Source organism: Rhopilema esculentum, chromosome 6 (assembly GCF_057945365.1).
Source record: "Rhopilema esculentum isolate cy_ngs chromosome 6, ASM5794536v1, whole genome shotgun sequence".
Classification (NCBI taxonomy): Eukaryota; Metazoa; Cnidaria; class Scyphozoa; order Rhizostomeae; family Rhizostomatidae; genus Rhopilema; species Rhopilema esculentum.
The window spans coordinates 10,392,777-10,413,289 of record NC_142820.1 but is presented as its reverse complement, the minus strand read 5'-3'; the positions used below and the strand labels follow the sequence as shown (position 1 = coordinate 10,413,289).

General features: G+C 34.6%; 3 protein-coding genes across 3 annotated transcripts in view; 2 read left to right on the top strand and 1 right to left on the bottom strand.

The window, feature by feature from the left end:
• Nucleotides 1–2,891, top strand: part of LOC135686187 (sorting nexin-25) — a 13,453-nt gene extending 10,562 nt beyond the window's left edge. The window contains exons 17-22 of the mRNA XM_089109085.1: nt 33–99; nt 597–723; nt 1,185–1,239; nt 1,475–1,527; nt 1,895–1,942; nt 2,205–2,891. Of these exons, the coding sequence (XP_088965211.1) occupies nt 33–99; nt 597–723; nt 1,185–1,239; nt 1,475–1,527; nt 1,895–1,942; nt 2,205–2,330 (476 nt within the window). The 3' untranslated portion in view covers nt 2,331–2,891. The remainder of the gene's footprint in view (nt 1–32; nt 100–596; nt 724–1,184; nt 1,240–1,474; nt 1,528–1,894; nt 1,943–2,204) is intronic.
• On the top strand, nt 2,655–9,573 carry LOC135686190 (uncharacterized). Its single transcript, XM_065202375.2, has 2 exons — nt 2,655–2,766; nt 3,580–9,573. Exons 1-2 carry the CDS (start codon nt 2,736–2,738, stop codon nt 4,617–4,619), a joined length of 1,071 nt encoding a protein of 356 aa, XP_065058447.2. The 5' UTR covers nt 2,655–2,735; the 3' UTR covers nt 4,620–9,573.
• LOC135686189 (PAN2-PAN3 deadenylation complex subunit pan3) lies at nt 5,696–20,392 on the bottom strand. Its single transcript, XM_065202374.2, has 15 exons — nt 20,277–20,392; nt 19,669–19,815; nt 17,060–17,268; nt 15,784–15,879; nt 15,299–15,347; nt 14,817–14,884; nt 14,438–14,525; nt 13,617–13,733; nt 12,132–12,420; nt 11,069–11,153; nt 10,673–10,812; nt 9,437–9,572; nt 8,766–8,830; nt 8,075–8,213; nt 5,696–7,584 (listed from the first exon to the last, which is right to left on the bottom strand). The coding sequence occupies exons 2-15, from the start codon at nt 19,796–19,798 to the stop codon at nt 7,447–7,449; spliced, it is 1,749 nt and encodes a 582-aa protein (XP_065058446.2). The 5' UTR covers nt 19,799–19,815; nt 20,277–20,392; the 3' UTR covers nt 5,696–7,446.
• Nucleotides 20,393–20,513: the final 121 nt, after the last annotated feature.

The following is a 20,513-nucleotide window of genomic DNA, read 5'->3' as shown; positions in this document are numbered from 1 at the left end:
ACTTCTCTTGATTTTATTATATTTTTTCGTAGTTTTCAAGTACCTGCGGCGAACGCTGATAGCTTTTGTTCAAGTAACTTTTGGTGGAACGATAAACAGGTTAGTGAAGTGCGGATGAATACTTTTTAAAAAACAGGAAAATTTTAAAGCCGACAGATTTTTCTTGTGATTTGTTTCTAAAGCTTCTTTTTGGATTCAGCAGTTAAGTAAGAAGCTAAAAAAATGTTTTTTTATTCCTATTCACAGTCATTGACATTCTGACATACACTTTAATTACAGGTTTTGTTCTATGAATTTTCTAATTAGACTTTATCTGGAACTCCACATTGCAGAGGGTGTTTTTTTGTAAAATGTGGTTTTCAATCCGTTAAAGAATATTTCTCTGCAACAAGACCTTTTTTACTGTCCTTTGCTTGTTCTTTAGATCATATGCCGACACGGCTGTTTGTTAGGGCTAGACCTTGCAAGGTAGTAGAAAACTTTGCTGAAATTCTTTGGAGCATTGCTCCTAAGTCGATACATGTGTTGACGTGAAACTAAGCGTTTTTGTATGTTCTATATTGTTGATATTTTATTATGTATTTCTCTTTGTATAGGCATGTAAGAGAATTTGTTGAATGGCTTGTATCGGAGTCAATGCTGATTTATTACATAAACAATTTCAAGGATTCTTTTTGGCCCGGTGGCAAGCTAGCCCCTCCGTACCCTGAGAGAACTACCTTGGTAAGCGTTAATGCCGTGAGGTATCGAACTTGTCATTCAAGTATTTTTCTGAATTTTTCCATACTTGGGTCCCACTCTGCTGTCTAATTCTGTGCTTGCTTTCTAAATGAAAGGGGTGGAAGTACCCATAATTTTTGCTTTGGTCTAAGTTTGTCTTTGTTTTCTGGGGCTATGATTGGCTCAGCGGCCGAAAAAAGCCACGTGATTTGCCATAAGCTCTCAGCCAATTATGGTTTGACCCCTACCCTTACCATTGCTACCATTATAGCCTGTCGAAAGTTTCGATTGTGTGTTAAGTCATATAATTTTGCCAACATATTATAAACACACTCAAGTAATTTTATTTTTGCCTTGTAAAAATGACATTCATGTCTTCTTCTGATAACGTTAAGTTAGAATTCTGATCTTATCTTCTCGTTTGCTTTTAGATTTTATAAACTGACTTTATGTCAAATTTTTAGGAAAAACTAAGAACAAGAGAAAAAGCCAAAGAAAAAATGATGAAGAATATACCAGGTTGGTTTGTTTATTTCAAAGTCAAAATATTTTAATTGCTTTCAATTTTATTGATATTATAGTTATAATGGAATGAATTGAAGAAAATTTTAACTGTGAAGATTATAATATCATGCAGGTTTTTTATTCAATTTTTATACAATCAAAAGTAGCAAGTTATAAAATTTTCGCTATTGGATGAAACATCCTTAAATGTTATTCTTTTAGTTTTCACAAATTTTTTCATTACCCATAGATGTGCTCTCAAATTTGGTTGGAAAACGAAATAGTAAACTTGGATTTATCAAAGTACGTATAGAGCAGAAGTTATGTATTTTCACAAAAATGTCTGAATATGACAATATTATATGACAGAATAATACAAAATATCATTGAGCTTACAAAGTGAGTTAAATGTTTCAAATTGACGTGTTTTCGTATTAGTGTTGTTTGTGCTTTTTCGAAAAAAAATAGAGAAAGTTATAGTGATTTTTCAAAGAAAATTTAAAGCCTGTGCTCTTGTGGCTATGTCTGGGCAAATTTTAGAGACATTCAATCGTTTTCACATGAAGGACATAAAAAGTTCTTTCAATAGATTTTGAATAAATCGTCGATTGGCTACTGTAATGTTGAGAATGTACGTTTAGAATTATACATACAATTAACATTTTTTCAGATATTCGAAGGATTTCAGGATATCAAAACAAACAAGCATATATTCTACGTAAGTTGTCTGTTTTTACATAGTTTTTTGTTCTCCTTTTCTTCAGAAATGATCTCAAACAATTAAAAGTCCCAAATTCAAAAAACAACTCCCAATGGAACTACTACTGATTGATCAATTCTCATTATTTTATCATGTCGCTGCCTATTATCTGTTTTCTGCTTCCTTAACCCAGCCCGAGTTCAATGTCCAGCAAAAATAGCAGTTATGTAGAAGAAATATCTTTGTCCGGTAATGCCAATATGATTCTTTGATTATTTAGGTGCTATTGGAGTTGATTATCATTACTCTGTGTCCTGAAATCAAATCTGATGAGATCTTAGATGCCATGAATCGAAAATTTGGTAAACAGTTGGATAGAGAAGTGGATGTATTTGACAGTATGTAACTACGAGTAGTACTAAGTGGGACGAACCATGTTTGATTGTTGCGTAAAAATCATCGTTATACTTCTTCAATTGTATTTGTCAAAAATTAATTTAAGGACTTTTTAATGTGAATAAGCTACCGATTCTAAATAGAAAATTTAGATTGCTAGTCATAAGGGTTTCGTGTACGTTAAGTGCACTAAGAAATTATTTGATCTTTAGCATTTATTATAAAACAGCAGACCATATAAGAGCATTGTTACATGCTCCAGCCTTAATGCCTGTTAACTAACTGGTTGTCTCTGTTGTCTTCATGGGCATAGACAAATCACAAATACTTCAAACAAAATCTGAACACCATTTGCGATCTTTAACTTAAGAACTAAATCGGAAAATGGAGAGCCTAGACGCTCGCTAATCTCAAGATGATTATTGCTATTTTGTTATTGGTCTTGAGTATGTATTCTTTGAGTATTTTTTTAAAAGCAATGATTATTCAATAAAGAATCAGCTATTGTAATTTTTGTAGTAGCATGTAACCTTTGCTGTCCACTGTTAACATGAAAGATTCGTTACTAAGATTTTGCTCCAATTTTTATTAATTTTTCCGCCTTGTCATTTTAAAACTTTTGATAAATAGTCATATATCTATTTGCCCCTTATCCCCTAGCCATTTTATATCAAAATTAAAAATTCATTATCTATCTCTCATTGAAAAAATCAATCCTGCAGTTATCATGAAACATTTATAAGGATGGGTTTTTTTGAAGCATTTTCAAATGGTTGCTTTATGTTGTGTTCATTCGCTTCAAGAATAAATCAAAATTATTAAGTCAAAATTATCGAAAATATAAGGTATAGTATCTAATGTTTTATGGCCAGCCTACCTGATTAGTGGCCTATAACATTTGTTGTTATTATCTGGCAATAGCATTTCTTTATGTTCTGGCAATATGTAATATTTACATCATAGATTTTTTGAATTATTCTTTTTTCAAATAAATTTATTTAATTCTCATATATACAATCTTGTTGAATAATTTATAATTTCAACTACCAGAGTGTTGATGATAACGCCGAACAATAGAAGGTTGTACTTTTGATTTGAATGCCTGATGCCTTATAAACCACTTTTATACTAAGAGCATGCTATCTGACAACTTTTAACATACTTTTAAATAATTTATTCAATACTTCAAATATGCCCTTTATCTTCTGTGAGAGTCTTTGTGTTCACTTGAATGTTATATTGTTGTGAATTTTTTACAGTACGAAATATCAAATCACTGCCGTCTTTGCCCGCCCCGGATGATAACCTCAACATCTTCATGCTGCCAATGGGTGATGGAGACTCAACTATTGTACAATGCCCTACCGGGACCCTGACTGTTATAAATTTGGGCTCAGTGTACACAAGCTCGTATTGGAATGAAAACGACGTCGGCAAGTTCATTCCTGACTTGTCTCGTGTTGAAAATATAATAATTACTAGACCACACCCATCATGCTATAACCTTCTACCGTTGCTATTTGAAGATACGAAAACGTTGAAGAAAGTTTATATTGCTTGCTCTATTGAACAATACACAGCAAATGCCAAAGTGAAGAGATGGATAAGTAAACTTAGACAAGAAGACAAGATAATTGAAGTTAAATCAAAGTCAACAGGTACTAGAGCATGTCTAGGAGACGATTGCACAAACATCAAACTTTGCTCAGATAGTCCATTTCTTGACGCAAAAATCGTAGCAGCAAATCTTGGTGGTTGCTCGGTTAATAATGTGAATATGAAAAGCAACAGCATGGTATTTCAAATAAAGTTTTATGACTTCAATATGATCATGCCTGGAGACATAGAAGATCCTTCAGTGGACACGAGTGTCTATTTGAAGCAAGTTATCGCAGGCTTCACTGACCCTGAAGACCTCCAGGCTACGGTCTACCAAGCCGCTGGTCACGGGGCCTGGGGACGAACCAACAAGTATTTTTTTGTCAATGCAATTAAACCCCAATACGTTGTCATTGGCAACTCTGCCCCCAGGAATGATTCGACGAACTCGTATGTCCCTCGTTGCGAATTGTTGTACTATTTATCTCAAAGAGAAAAGGCAAGTGTGATTGACCTACAGTCAACGCAATCGTTTCAATGCGTTTGGGCTGATGGCAGTGTATCAATTACTAGTGAAACGAAAAAAGCGCTGTTTCTAACTGCCTTTGATGTTAATTCATATAAAGTTCGACGGATTTTACATATATCAAGTGATGGTGAAAAGCATAAAGTGACACACTTGCAAGTTCCTTTGGGATGACCAGTGTCTGGCGGCAGAAGACATCCATGTTAGCAGCTTCATTACTGTGAACATACATATAGCCTGTGAATAACTGTGAATAACTGATGTTTCGTGTTGTTCAGCATTTCATGATAAATTTTAAAAGGTGAGGTTGCGAAAAACGAGTTTAGAAAATAGAAAAATAGTTAAAATTTATTTTTTTAGGGTATAGGATTGATAAATGTCGTACCAATCAACATATGACTATCCGTGTAAACCTATAACTTCGTCAGCTTATTTCCACGCTGCCTCACTTTTTCTCGAAAAGTAAGCTAATAGGCTTGCGAAACTGGTCATTTTTATGTCTCATCTTTTCTGCACAACTAAGCCATTAGCATTGTAAAATGGATAATTTCAACCAAGCCTATTTCTTTCTCCAAAAGTAAGCCAATAGATAGCCTTGCAAAAGATGTATATTCTACTGTGCCTCATTTTCATACTAGAATAAAAAACCAAAAATCTATGAGCTTTAAAATTTGTCATTTCCATTCAGCCCCATTTTTCACGCTTAAACAACCCTATAACTATTTCAATTTTTATCAAAAAAAGCGATAGCCTTGAAAAATTGACTATTTCTACAAAGCATCGTTTTCATGCTATTTCCATTAACCCAAATTTTCGATCCATAAAGAAGCTTGTAGCTTTGCAATCCCAATTTTGATTTAATTATATGTCTACAACCTTCAAAAGTTTTCAATTTGACATTAGCAAACTCCTTTTCCAGAAAGCTAAAGACTTCTAAAACATTTTGCTACAGCAACAAATATAAGTCAGGTTTTAAACGTTGGTTTTAGTATATTTTGACCTGTGCAAGAAAACCGCAGCAGAAAACTCATTACACAGATGTGCCTCTTTAATTACTACCATTGATCATACGAATTCTTCGATAGACGTATCACATTAACATTTCGAAACAGATCGAGCATCTCGCTAAAAAACAGCTGAAACTTAGAAATACGTTTGATTTATCTCCATATAAACATGGTGCTCATGAAATAAAAATATAGTTAGTCCTCTGTAATAGCCCCGAGCAAAGTCAGACAAATACAATCAAATATAACTATGAACACATTTTATTTGTATCCCATAATACATAAGTTGTATACATAAATACCAAAAACTATACAAAATAATCTTATTTCAGTTATGATTCAATTCCATTGCAGTTAATTTTATGGCATTTAAATTACCATACACAAGTCAAGGAGTGAATTACATGCCTTTACAACAGCAGCGGCCTTTTCCAATACTTGTAGCCTCGAAAGACTATACTTTAATCTCCTATAAAGATCTGTACATTGCTTCATTATATCAAGGTGCTAAAGAGTAGCTTTATCAATGGCGTAAAAAAGAACTGGAACATATCACTGGATTGACTGTTGAGCTAAATTTTACTTTTAGTGGTGAGTCTCAGTCTCTCCAATAGTTGTTCAGTAAGATCTAACGTTTCTAATACTTTAGAACATGAATGGAAAATTCTTTCGAATGACAAACGCAGCTAATGAAAATCAAATAAGCACAATTCAAGCAAAACTCCAATTCAATTCTGGAATTCGATTTTGATAACTTCAATAAAAACTTCTCATTTTGATTTTTAAAAGATCGTTTTGGAATCGAAACTATCCATGGCACGGATCTGGCACTATATCAACGGCAACTCTGTTGGCCTGTTGGTTTTATTTTAAATCCCATTACGGTGCATTTTGAACAATATTACTTCAAATGTTTCTAGCATGATCTTAATTACGATGGTATAATAATACACGAGACGTATGACACGTTGCACGTGATGACAAGGCAGTTGCTATTTTTTTAGAATTGGCGCTTAAAAATCGTCATGCATTAAATCTATGTATGAAGTAAATTTACAAATGTATTCACCACACTAAAGTTTCATTTCTACTTTAAAGAGCTGTATATTTCTGAAAGAATTCTCCAAGCTGAAACTTGGAATCTTCAATAAAAACATTAATTGAAAGTATAAGCAGAAAAAGGCCAACTTTCAGATTAGAGCTGACAGAATAGTAACGATATATACATTAACTAGGCCCTCATATGTTGTTTGGCCAAATAATGACATATATAAACTGTCCTTATCGCTTTCCGTAGTTCCCAATACAAGAAATAGTGAACTTGTGCATATTTAAGTAAATTTAATCGCAGGTAGACTGTGTATCTAATAGTGATGGATTCCTAAGCCATCTGAATTTGGGGCAGTTATGGCAGGAAGAGCTTTTTCCAAACTGAAAGTAAACTGGAGCAAGAGAGCAACCTTTGTCGTTCTGCAGTCTATTGTGACTAAGACGTTTCTCTACCCTCTATTCATCAGGCAGTGCAAAAACAAACAAGGGGAATTCTGGGCTTCTTCACAGCAGCTTGAGAGCCATGTCGATGATTTCAAAACGAGAGTTGTTTAGAGTATTTGGAGACGAGATGTCTGGTATCTAATTAAAAATCTAGTTATAAACCAAAGAATCGTGGAACCAGTATAGGCAAAATGCACCACTGGAGGCTCCTATTCGAAACCAAATGCTGAAACATTTTGAAAGGGATCGAAAATTATCTCGCTGAACAAACATCTAGGCCCTAACTACCATTGGCATCCCTCTCATCCCCATGCAAACGAAAGGTAACTGGACTCAGGCCTTCCTAGTACACTATTTGGTTATCTGAATACCCGCTTTAAAAAAGCACATACGAGTTAAGCAATACAGCAAATCTTTATTTCTATTCAACTTTAAATACCCATCTACCTTTATTTTCAAACATCCACGAGAGTTTCTTGGTTTACCCCTCAGCCACTTGTCTATGTCCTTGTGCTGTTCGATGCGAGATCACTGAACGCTGTTTCGAAGCACGCTTTCAGATCTTGATATGACACAACGAGGACGGACTGCTCATCGCGTGACGTTAGGCAGATACGCTCTGGCGATCCAGCATCCAGCTGCAATAGTAGCAGACAGTATCAAAAAGGTATTCAAAAACGGTTGAGAAGTATACACTATAAATTGCTTAAAACTCGCTTCATATAGCTGTATCGTGTAATGCATCGAATATTCAAAAGCCATCCACTCATTTTAGCATATTTTTTTGATGTGAAAAATTTTGTTAAATACTGCAAGAAAATATTTTGCTAAAAAAGTCTGAAAAATTATACAACGGCCTTCAGGCCATGAAACGACAACTGATTGGCAACAGAAGGGTATGTCCTTTCTGTGTTGCTGATTATTTTCTTATTGAAAGAAACATTATCGCACATCTTCCATATTGCATAGAAGAATATATCATTAATTAAGCTTACAGGCGGGTTCACCCTATCATTGTAATTTCTCCAGCTTACAGGCTTAAGAATCTCATCTGTTAACTGACATAATGCATTGCTGCGTTGTATTTTGTAGAGCAGACAAAAAACTAGACAGGAGTTTCGAAAGTACCTTGTTGAGACAGGATACAATGTGTGCCATGTCTATCCACGGTGTGTTGGTATCCGTGACTTGGTGAAACACATAGTCCCGGAACAGCTTGAGCAGGTACCTGTCGCCAGTTTCTGACCATTCGGGGTCCATGTTAAATCTGAGTAATAATAACATTAGAAAGATTGAATGACGGGAAAAAATATCAAACAAATGTAAATTAGCACTACCCATTTGCGTCCGGGACACTGGAGCTTTGAGATAAGGGAAAATAGCTGATATAGAGAGTACAGTAAAATAGCCATTCCACGTTGAACCAAAATGGCGGTTATAATTGACAACTTTGAGTAATCGCCAACGTTGATGCTAATGAGTGTGAACTGCCTTTCCGGATGATTGCATGTACGAGATATTGAATAGCAAGGGGAAGGGGATATTCCAACCATTGATTTAATACGGACATCAACGCTGTATTATGATTGCTAATATATAGAATAAGTTATTTTGCAGAAAATCGATGAAGAATCCTGTCAAAATTTTAGACACCAATTTCATTTCCAAAAACACCCGAAAATTCTTTAAATTCTCAACTTTGATATCTAGTTATTTTCAATAAGAACAATCGTAAACAGCGTTTGAACGACCCTAGACAGATATGTTTCAAAATTATTGACATTAAAATGTTGTGATTTCTGGATAATTCAATACTTACTCGGGTCTTTCAAGAATGGTGGCTAACTTCGCTAATATTCTGAACAACCTTCCACTTTCAAGCTCCTTCGATATCAAGAGAATTCGTCAGTAAAATGACACAAAATCACAAAACAATCTATGTTTTTCAAAAGTTTCAGAAAATAGAATTTCGCTTGACAACTAGAATGGGGGCTCTTTGAAAATGTGGGCTCTTTGAAAATGCTTTTAAGTTAGATTTTAAAATATTTCTTAGCTACAATACTCTACAACAAAATCTTGGTTAAAAAGCTTTCGCATTCGCGTCTTCCTGTATAATTGAATAAGCAGGCCAGTAGCATTTTGAGCATATCGCATAAAATAACAGCATGTAAAACAAGTGTGAATACAAATATATAGACAAATGACTTCACATGCATAACAATGGTGGAACAGACTCAATTTTAGTAGCAATATTTAATGAAAACAGACGCCAGCATTAAAAAAATAGCAAGTCTACAATTTGTAGACTAACAATGTGATTGGCAAATTCAGGGCTAGAAACAACAGTGGGTTACGTACGGTTAGTTATCTACACGGTTATCTACACAAAAACATCGAAGCTTGTAAGAATGGTTCAGCTAAAATATACTTCACAGCTTTTAGATAAAGGGATTCAAAGACTATTTTGGCATCTCAGATAAACCTGCAAACCTTTAAAAGATCCTTTTCAAGAGTGTCACTTCTATCTTGTATCACATCAAGCTGTTCGTAGAATTTAGTTCCAATCACTGGTACAACATCCTCTATACTTTTCGGCGAATTCTGGAACTGAGTGCTGTGGAGGAGCCTGCAACAGGATAAGTAGTTTCTATTTCACTGAACCATCTTCTAGATTTGGATAATGCGAGCCTGCAATTCTAGACTCGGATAGTACTAGAATTGGAGCATTTTATCTATGAATGAGTGCGTGCAAAAGCACATCCAAGCAGTTGCTTTCACATTTTAGGTCTTGTTCTACCTTGCTTGTACCATTTGTTTGTACATTCAATCGTTTGCTCAATACCTTCTTACCAAGTCTATTGCGACCGCCCTTTTTACTGGTTCATGCAGTTACCACCCATCCGCTCTGGTACAACACTCATACTTAAAGTGCCTGTGACATGATTTCGTACTTTTGGGTTTATATATCTATTCTTATGTAAAAAGGCCTGTTATTTTCATTGCTGAGGTTAGTTTTTACGTTTCGTGAGAAATGAAGGTGTTATTGGCGATCTTCTACGCCAAAATTCGCCATCTTGTTTTTCAGAATGAGTAGACAGTGACGTCACGGGAGGGACCCGATCGCCTCCTCCTTCGAGTTTTTGTACCGTAGTCAATGAGGGAAATCTAACAGGTCCAAGATGAGCGATATTTCCAGAGAAAGTAGTGGCAGCGAGGATGAGATTTTTGAAGGTAGCGCTTACATTGTTACAATAACGAGTTCCTCCCATGACGTCACAAGAGAACGGCGAATGATGATAAAGCGACTTGGCTAGGGCCGCACTATTTTGCTTAATTTCAATATCAAAACGCTTTTATTTCAAAAAAAGTTCAGATCTACTATAAGAGCAGTGCAACGCTTCAATCAAGAGAATAAAAAAAAATCATGTCACGGGCACTTTAGGCAACAGAGCGTACTCATAATTATCCTTATAAAGCAAAGCTATTCAACTATTGATGCGTGATAGCTGTTGGATAATATCATAAAAAGTGGGAAATAAGAGGCAACAACTGTGACGATCAACTCTAATGGGAAGCAGAAATCTTGTTTGGAAAATATGTCAACTCCAAAAATTGCTCTCAACCAAAGGCGCAAATGTAGGTAAAATCAAGTGCAAGCTTGGCAATATCGTTAATCTCACAGCATTTTCAGTTAACAACACATTAGCTGTTATCAAGTTTTCTTACCAAATAAGATTCTTCAAATCGTTAGAGTAGTTCTTAGTAACAAATTCCAAGGAATGATTTATGTTCTCCTGATGAATAGAAGCGATGGAGGAGCATGCCAAAGCTAATACCAGCTTTCCCAAAGCCAGGAGATCTTCTTGCTGTAAATTAAGAAACTCAACATGAAATAGTACAAATTTAAAAAAAAATGCATGATTATATAACAGAAAGATTGCAGTAGTTAAACATTTTCTCACCAAACTCTTCTTATTTTGTTAAATTGCTGATTATTTTAGTAATATTCCTTACAAAAGCAACATACCCTAAAGAGTTATTTTCTATAAAAAGCTTTATTTTTGAGGGACGAAGTCGCAGGAATTGTATAATAAATTCTATTTGATCCAAGCCATTCGATACCTGATAGTGTAACATTGTCGCGGCTGTATTCGAATTGCTGTCATTTGTTAAAACGTCTAAAATACCCACGCAATTGATTCGCAACCTGAAAAAATTAAAATCGAGTGAATATATATTATTTCAATGCTCTAATGCACAGTAATGCATAAAACAGAACCTCTCTTTCCCTAGTTATATGCAGGAATGACTTTGTTATTCAAGCCTTTAAATTATGCTAGCCTTTAACCTTTAACAGCGAAGATACAAGAAAATGAATTTCTTGTATCTTCGCTGCTAAGATACTTTACGAAACAAAATTTCTTGTATCTTTGCTGTTAAGATATTTACGGAACAGGTATTTTTAAAACTTTTTCTATCTTTGCTGCTAAAATACTTTACGGAACAAGTATCTTTAAAATTCTTGCATCTTTGCTGTAAAATACTTAACGGTACAAGTATTATTTAAATTTCTTGTATCTTTGCTGGTAAAATACTTTATGGAACAAGTATTTTTAAAATATCACTGATTCATCGAATCTGCATTTAAAGCATTGCAAACAATATGCTTTGACTTTCGGATTAGATGAAGTCTAACAAATAAATGTGCAGTAAGCAAAGTCGATCGGTCTATCAAATCGATTAATCAATTGAAGTTTTTATCTAAGCAGAATTTTCATATCCTCCAACTGCTTAATAAGAATTCCAGTGATAATTTCTTCAATACCGATCTGTCAAACAGCTCTGCCAGTCACAAGCAGAATACAGCAGTCCATTTTTTGAAAACTTTCAGTGTCTTGGGCTCTTTTCTTCTATCTTAGAAAAGCTTGCAAATATGATAGTTCGTGAACAAAGAGAAAGCTGGGACGGAAATGATTAACGAGAATCTGTAGAAGCAAACAAGGTCCTTAGGATTTCTGGACAAGATCACACTAATTCTGAACGAAGCATTGTTTATATTTGGCATTATTGCCGAATAATTTTGAAAACTTTTAGAAAGTTTCTTATTAGCATATCAAGAGTTGCAGGAATGGTTGATGTTTTTCGGCACTCTGTTAAATGCATCCCTTAAATGTTGATTACTTACCTTGAATTTCCAATGATCAGTATCTTCGAAGGATCGATGATGCGACAAGCTAGGCCGGAATTATGGATAAACCGAACAGCAGCAGTTAATTGAATGATGTAGTTCCAAAGATGGCGCTCGGGAAGAGCTTTCTGCAGTTGCATAGGCACCGCATACCTGTTTTGGGGCGTCCACAATGGGTGATGACTGCCTTTATGGCCTTGGTGGTATGGTTTAATAGCAGCTGGCGTGAAGTGGCGAGTCATTAACGTCTCAGCGCCAGGGAAGTACTCGTAGACGAATATCAAAGCTGAAAGAGATGAGAAAGAGACCGTTGGTTCGATGGACAGGGCTATAGCTACATGGTGTGTGGGGTTTGACAGCCCCCATCGAAAAAAATTCTGCTTCCAAAAATTTTTGCTGTTTACGGGTGTGTTGTTGGTAAATAAAAGATTGCTCACTCATTTTGGCGGCAAATAAGTCCTGGACATCCATAGAGGACAAAAGCTAGCGACGGCACTTGGTGAAATATTAGGCAATTTGTGCTTTTAACAGAGAAAGTAGCAGACTTCGTTGCTGGTTGTTCAAAGCCATGGCTTAAAAGATAGAGATTTTTTCACAATGATAAGTTTGGAAAATACAGGAAGAGAAAACTACATGATTTATCATAAAAGATTATCAAAAAGTTACTTGTTGCCTCACTGTAGAAATTGTTTAATAAGTCACCTTTAGTCATTTTCACAAAACTTGCCAAAGACTGCACGACTTTTGAAATCTCAGTGTCTACATATTCATCTATAGGATTCTTTAAATTCCTTTTCTTTAATTCGTCACATGTCACGTTTCATAATAATATCGTCAATATTTGGCTGAGCTACTGTCACGCTGCGCTGCTTCCCTGGTCACTAAAGGCCGATTTCCATTTGACATTTTTTGCGCGCGCGAGCGTAGCGCCCGAATCTGAGCATGCGTAGTTAAAATCAAGTGGTCTCGATTTTGCGTCCGCTATGAGCGCCAGAAAGTTGATAGGGTCTCAACTTTTTTTGCGCTCGGCCACTTAACAGTATCACTTAACTACGCATGCTCAGATTTGGGCGCTACGCCCGCGAGCACAAAAAATGTCAAATGGAAATGGGCCTTAATGTGATAGGCTTATTCATCCTTCATAATCGTAACCATTCTAGTCATATTCCAGTGAAGAAAAACACTTAATAAAACCAACATGGTGAAACTAATAGCTGAATTGTTTCTTTAAATTTTTATAGAATCGGATCGTTTGTTTTTCAGATGTGGCCGCGGGCATTGTTTGGTCTGCATAGTTTGTCTGCCACCGCGCACAATGCCGAAGCCGGCTCACAATTTGAGTCTGTGCTTGCAAAACAAGATTACGTCTTTGCTATCCCAAGTTACCTTCAGTGGTTACAAGAACAATAACAATTTCGTTGGTAAAGTTTTTAAGCAGCCTTGCTTCATAGCCTGTTTTATAGAATTACAACCTCAACTTACAAGTATCCCCAAAAGCTTTTGTTGTAAATACTTCTATCAATGGTACAATGTTTGTGTACTTGAGTTTCTTCCATTGCTCGATAACGGATGACACTTTCCTATCACCTAGGCGATATCCTAAGAAAAGAAGAAATGCAATTAACATCACTTAATGAATCGAGAAACAACTTTTCTGCTTAAACCATATGCATCAATATTCCCGAGCCAACCAGTTAACTAAAGGTCGTTACACTTACGCTAAAATTAATCGAAGCACTTGGTGCAGATAGCAACAAATGGAGATTAGCAAGGACAATTCCGTTTGTCATTCGATTATCTATTTATACCTGATAGCTTCAATTGAAAACAGGTGGTAGCTCATTTGGACAAAAACGATTTTATGAAATATTAAATCATAGGAAAAAAGAATCCTTGGAAATTTGCAAATACAAATAATTTATAAGGGTATATTTTTATTAAAATCGTCACCTTGATTTGAAGAAGGGCTTTAGTTTTCAAAGCAAAAAATTAGAAGACAGTTAATAGATTATGGCATAAACTACATAAGTTTCCTAGAAATTTTATTTTTATACACTTTTTTGCCAGTTGGGTCTCTCTCGTGAAAGATAAAGCGGACCGTGAGATTATAAAGGATTGTCTACAGACCCCCAGATTTAAGGGTTAGTAACAAAAAAATAAATTAAACTTGCATTTTAATCATTAGCTTGGAATAAGCTGTTTAATGTTGAAACGTAAATTAATAAGAAGAACGTTCACTACAATAAATTTGTCAGTACTAAAAGAGAAATTGGTGAGAATGACGTAATAGAGTGAAGTCTAACCATGTATCCTTCTGAGACAGTAAAGCTGTCCATCCTTTGAGCAAATGGCCTTGTAGCATGTAGTGACACAGCGGAAAATACCCTGAGCCTGCAAAAGCACAAAATGAAAATATTACTGTGGACATGATCAATTTATATCTGATGGAAGAACACTAATATTACTAAAAATATCTAATAATAATATTTTATGTAACTTCAATAATATTACTTTCATGAAAGCTAGCATTGATAAATCAAGGCTTTTAGGAAAAGTATTATGTAATAACCCAATTATTTCATGTTTAGTGTGCAGTTTAGAAAACAAAAAGGTCGACTTTTGATACACATGATGAAAGAATAGAAGCTACATCAGAGATTCACTTTTAATTTAAAAAAATACCGGCTGATTGGTTTTCCCATCTTCTAAAGGAGACAGGGAATGGTATGAGTCAACAGCGGCAGGCAAACCTAAAATAAAATAGATTGCCTTAGACAAACCATTATGTCAGCATATATACCGGCTGACCGTTGTACCATTTTCAATTTCATTACCAACAAGCAAAGTTTAGTAAAACTAAAAAAGTGAAATTATTGAGCTTTGTATTTATTAATAATCTTCAATTTCAAACTTTGATAGCACATTTCCAAACCTTAGTGATAAGTTCTTCTGAAATTTATTTAATCAAGATAGATTTCTCAGAAATTTTGGTGTATTTTTTTGCCCTACATTGCTTAATTTTAGTCACTATTCAATAACAGATACAGGTGCACATTTTAGCCTATTTCCACTGCTTATCATTTTTATTCTAGTTTTACAAAAGTATTTCCTATGTTACTTGGCTTAAATGTTTCATGTGCCATTAAGCATAAAAAATCACATACTTTCATCAGAACAATGTGTGTTAGCAATTACCAACTGCCTCTGCAACTCCTGTATTGAACAGATGGAAAATTGACACTAATTAGGCAAAATAATTAACTTGAAGTTATCAACTTGGCATTAACTTAATTTTTCTTAACAATCAGGGCAGACACTTGGTCAAATATTGAGGGGGGGGGGGGGGGGCAGGCCTAATGTTTAAACAAGATGATGTCACATTTTCCCATTGTTTTAGAATAAAAGACCATTGTCCTCCAAAGTATTGAGGGTGACCACCAACTTGTTGCCCCCTTGTCCCTGTTAACAATACTCTCAGGTGTCCGCCACTGTTAACAATACTCCTTAATAAATCCTTAGTGCTAAAAAATTTCAAAACGTGTCCCCAGGCAAGACAATTCATGGTAATGTAACAATATTTCAGCTTTTTAATGCTATACTAAAAATTCAGAAGTCAACATTTATATTTTTTTCTAAATTCTTGACAAACCTGCTTCATTCCATGTGGGGCAAAAAATGAGTTCAAAGGATCCTTCTTCACGTGATCTGCAAATGGCCTTGGGATGGCTTGCAAATGTGGTGCTGCCTGTGAAAAATTATAAGTTTTTACTGATCGTGATCACTAAGTAAAATATTATAAGTTTTTAAAAATATAAAAGCCATAATTTATTTAAAAGAACTTTTAATTTAAAGACAAGGTCAATACTTAATAAGTTCTTGCATTTAAAGTTCTAGCAGTTTTGAATCCATTTATCTCCAACAATGACCAACAAGTTAACCAATTTACGTTTCAGCAAGCCATTTTAATAAATGCTTGCTCCAAAAGAAGCCTAGCTCAAAAAACCAAAAAAGTATTAAAATTTTGTAGCTTTGTTGAATTTCCAAAAACTTAAAACCCAAAGGGAATGACTATATTAAACAAAGTTTGACCATGGCTTTGTCAGATTAACACAATAGATAGATAGGTTCATTTAAGCCCTGTTCACATGATACCAGATTTATTTCATATCAGATTCACTGAACCAATCCAATACAAATATCAAGCTCTGTTCACACGATACCGGATTCATTTTGTATCGGATTCACCCCTGTTCATACGGTGACACTCTTCAACACAGCTTCAAAAAATCCATTGTCTTAAAGCAGTTGCATAGCAACGTGGAATGTTGTTTATTGTTTTGCTCTTTTTCTAATCAAATGCATTTTTTGACATGACATAGCTGATATGCTGTTTTGTTTTGAAGAACCTAAATTTCAAAATCAGTTTTTAAACAATCTAATTTTCCTTTGCATTGATCTTGTGAAGATCATAATCATTGCAAGGAGTACAAATTTATTGTAAACTGGGATCCACTGTCATTTCCTGTCTTGAAAAGAGTACCAAACTGCTTGTAAAAACCCTGAAAACAAAGCTGTCACTTCTAAACAGAGGTTCTGGAGCAAAACCATATCGGATTCATGTGTTTACCAAGCTCAGAAGTGATCCTATATGATTCCATGCCATATTAACAGCAAAATGGTTTGACTTCACAAAAACAATATAGAGTGTATCGGATTCAAGCGCCATCATGTGAAAAGAAGGCCTATCGAATATGAGAAGTGATCCGACATGAATTGAATACAGTATCGTGTGAACAGGGCCTTAGATTACAACATGCTATGAACAGAGAGACTGAGCAAGAGATGTTAACCTGCCTCTTTGATTCAAAATGGATGCATGTCGATTCCTATAAAGCCAGTAGATGAGTAAAAATAGAAAGGCATACCTGGTGCATAGGCATGGCATCAAAATTCAATCTTTGAAAATTTCTTGTAAGATCTTCATTTGGATTCTGTCTTGAGCCCTGCTGCTGAATTTTCTTTGGACTTACTGGTGTCGACCTACTCTCACCATATTTTAGCTGCCTGGGCACATTGGCAACTCTTGGCATCAAAGCAGCAGTACCTCCACTTGATGTGATAACAGAATCATCAACTAAAATTATCCAAGTAAAATAGGCATAATTGTAATAATAATAAAGCTATAAAATAGTTCGCATTAATAGCATTATTTTGGCAAGAAATCCACAAAAAGGAAACAATATATAAAAAGGAATCACGTCTATCATTAAAGCCGTTTCTTAATAACAACAAAAAATAACAGAAGTGTTAATTCTTACTAGAAACTTTCTTGCTGATGTTTAAGCAAAAGATTTTGCGAAATTATTGCCAAAAAAATTATTCAATGGTTTCATATGTTCACAAATCCAAGAACAGAGATTTTTCATGTGTATCCTCTATTGAAGTTTTTTTTGGATTTTTACAACTAATGTGTTGACTTATACATAATATTAAGGACCTTTTTCCAAACTTTAACTGTCACTGAGCCCTCTGCATTGAGGTTGCTGATATAACTTTGAAGAACTGAGCCTATTTCTTTAAAATTGGGATTGCTGATTCTTTAGTAGCTCAACTCTAATTTGAACAAAAAATTGTAGGCAAATTGCATAGATTGTTAATTATCCATGAGTTCATATTTCATTCTACCTTCAAAACAAGTTAAAGGTCTTATTTGCAGGTGTTTTGAAAAATACAGCAACGGAAAATGATGTTTATATACCGTAACAGCTCTATTAAGCCCCCCTCTCTATTAAGTCACCCCTTTCTATTAAGTCCCCCCTTATCAAGCAAAAACTTTAAATAAGGTCCCCCTCTCTATTAAGCCTCCCTCTTTAGCCTTTGATGTCAAACATAGAAAACATGAGCATTTAGTGGGTCTCTTGACGGTGTGATGATGATAAGATCGTATGCATTAAATACGGCCTATGTAAAGACTAACTTGTGCGACTTAGTAGTCAGTCAAAATTTGTTTGAAGATGTCCAAGTTTCATTTTCTGTGTGTAAATCAGACCTTCTCCTTTATCTATTTGTAGTAAAGAATCAAGTTGTGGCCTAGTTTCGCAAGAAAAAATAAAAAAGAGCAGTTTAAACAGGCTACATATTTAAAATGCCCAAGAAAGTATTAAGAAACATAACAAATTGATATTCTGTTGGTTTAGAGTATGCTACTAGGGTCACATTGCTCTGATTGAGTATAGCTAGAAATGTAACATTTACATGCTTTACTTTTTACCAAAAAATTGAGAGATTAGGGCTAAGATGCAATCAAAAAAATCCTATGTATATGTCAATTATCAAATTTAAGAAAACATTTGGGGTTTAATAACCCAATTGATGAACAAATTTTTGGATTGGAAAAGGACTAACCTGAAATGACAACTAGTACAAATCTGCCTTTTTCTGTAGAATGTATTCGCATAATCTTTTAAGTATTAAATAGACCTGCATATTTTATCTGGTAATAGTACATCAATTTTAAGCACATATAATACATGGGGAACATATATCGTTGCTTAAATTGTACATTTTTTTAATTTGTTTTGCTACAGAGAGAAGTGATAGAAAGTTGACTGATTTGGCATAAATGCACCCTGATCTGGCACACTAAAACTGCTGCTTCAAATCAGCAGATTTTTCACATTAATTTTCAAAATGAAACTTATACATTTCAATTTGTCAAATATCTTTAACCAAAAAAATCTTGAACAACTTTGATGTATACATAATAAAAACAATTTTCAGCAAAATTATTGCTTTTGTCAATGCTGTATATATAAAGCTTGTTTTGATTCTTGCAAAAGCGCTATCGCTGGCATGTCCCAGATTTGAGAATAAAAAGAAATTCACTAAGATCTTGGCATGAAAAAATATTTAAAAAGTGTTTGTCACTGTTTAGTAACTTTATTTTAAATTTGTTATGCCAGTGTACTAGTTTTACAAACAGAACACACACCCAATCAAGACAAACTCAGAAATTTAGACCAATAAGACAATTACGTAGTATTGCAGCTTGTTGAAACAATGAGTGGAACCTTTACCTGATCTTTGGAAATATATACCTGAAGGGCCTGAAGGATTTTGTAAGTAGCAAATTTTTTTTTAAGTCTTATAAGCAAAAGAAAAAAATTCTAAGTTGTATCCAGGTATACTCAATCAGGATGATGTGACCCTAGCTGTTAGTTGTTAATAAATGGTTAGAGGTAATAAGTGGTTAACGTCAAAATGTTTAAAATAATATTGATATTAAAAAAGACTTACCTCTATCAAACAAATTTATGGTGTTAAAAAAACTGGGGTTTCTGTATTGAGGGTAGAATTCTGGGCATTGCTCTTTTTGCAAAGAAATTCAATAGCTAAAATAGATTACTTTGATATGGCATAATCATACAAGAAATATGATATAAAGGAATTATGCAGATTTTCTTCATGCCATGCACAGTAAATGAAGATCTTTATCAATGCAAATAACAGATAAAAAGCTAATGTTACTCCATACCTGATAATGCACTCTCTACTTTCCCCTTGGCATGAACAAACTGGCAATTGTCTCCATAAAAACAGTATCCGCTGTTTGCAAAATATTTGCAGATTTTCCCAAATTTGCCATTCATCGATATCGTTTCCATTAAAACTCCTTATAGGACTTAATAATATAGTATTATTTATTTTGAGAAAAGCATCTGCCTATTTTCAAGAAAGGTTATTTAACACGAGCATTAAGACAGGTCCAGGTAATCGATTTCACCAAGATATATACGCGCTTCTAGATCAACAAATGGAGACCAATGCAAATTTGCAAAATTGTCGGCTCTAAAAGATTAACTGGATATGGTGCACTTATGAACCAAGTATCTATTGCCCTTCTTTATATCTATCTTTTTGGTTTGTCCGTTTCTTGTTTTCTATCTTCTTCGGCAATCTTCGAGTAAGAGTTCTTGACGCAATCCCATAGACGTAGGCCAAGTTTAGGCCCAATAATAATAGTATGACAATAAAATGAAACACCGCTTAGCAATCCCAATAAACTTCTATTGAACTTGAACTGTTAAATTCAGATATCTAAGATAATCTATTAACAGTCATAGCCATATTATCGATTCTTACTTTTATCGATGTTTTGCAAACCTTCCAACCAGGGTCATGGCGAGCTGTTATTCAATTCTCGGCAGTTGGCTTTATAAGGAGGCTCATCGCAATGCGCGCGCACCTACTTGGTGACCCCAGTGGGACATGTCTATTCAAAGGTTTTCTTGGAATTTCTTTTTAATAAAATCAGGATATCTTGATCAAATGACCCATGTCCTAATTAAAGCAAAATTTATATGTATAATTTTAACGTTT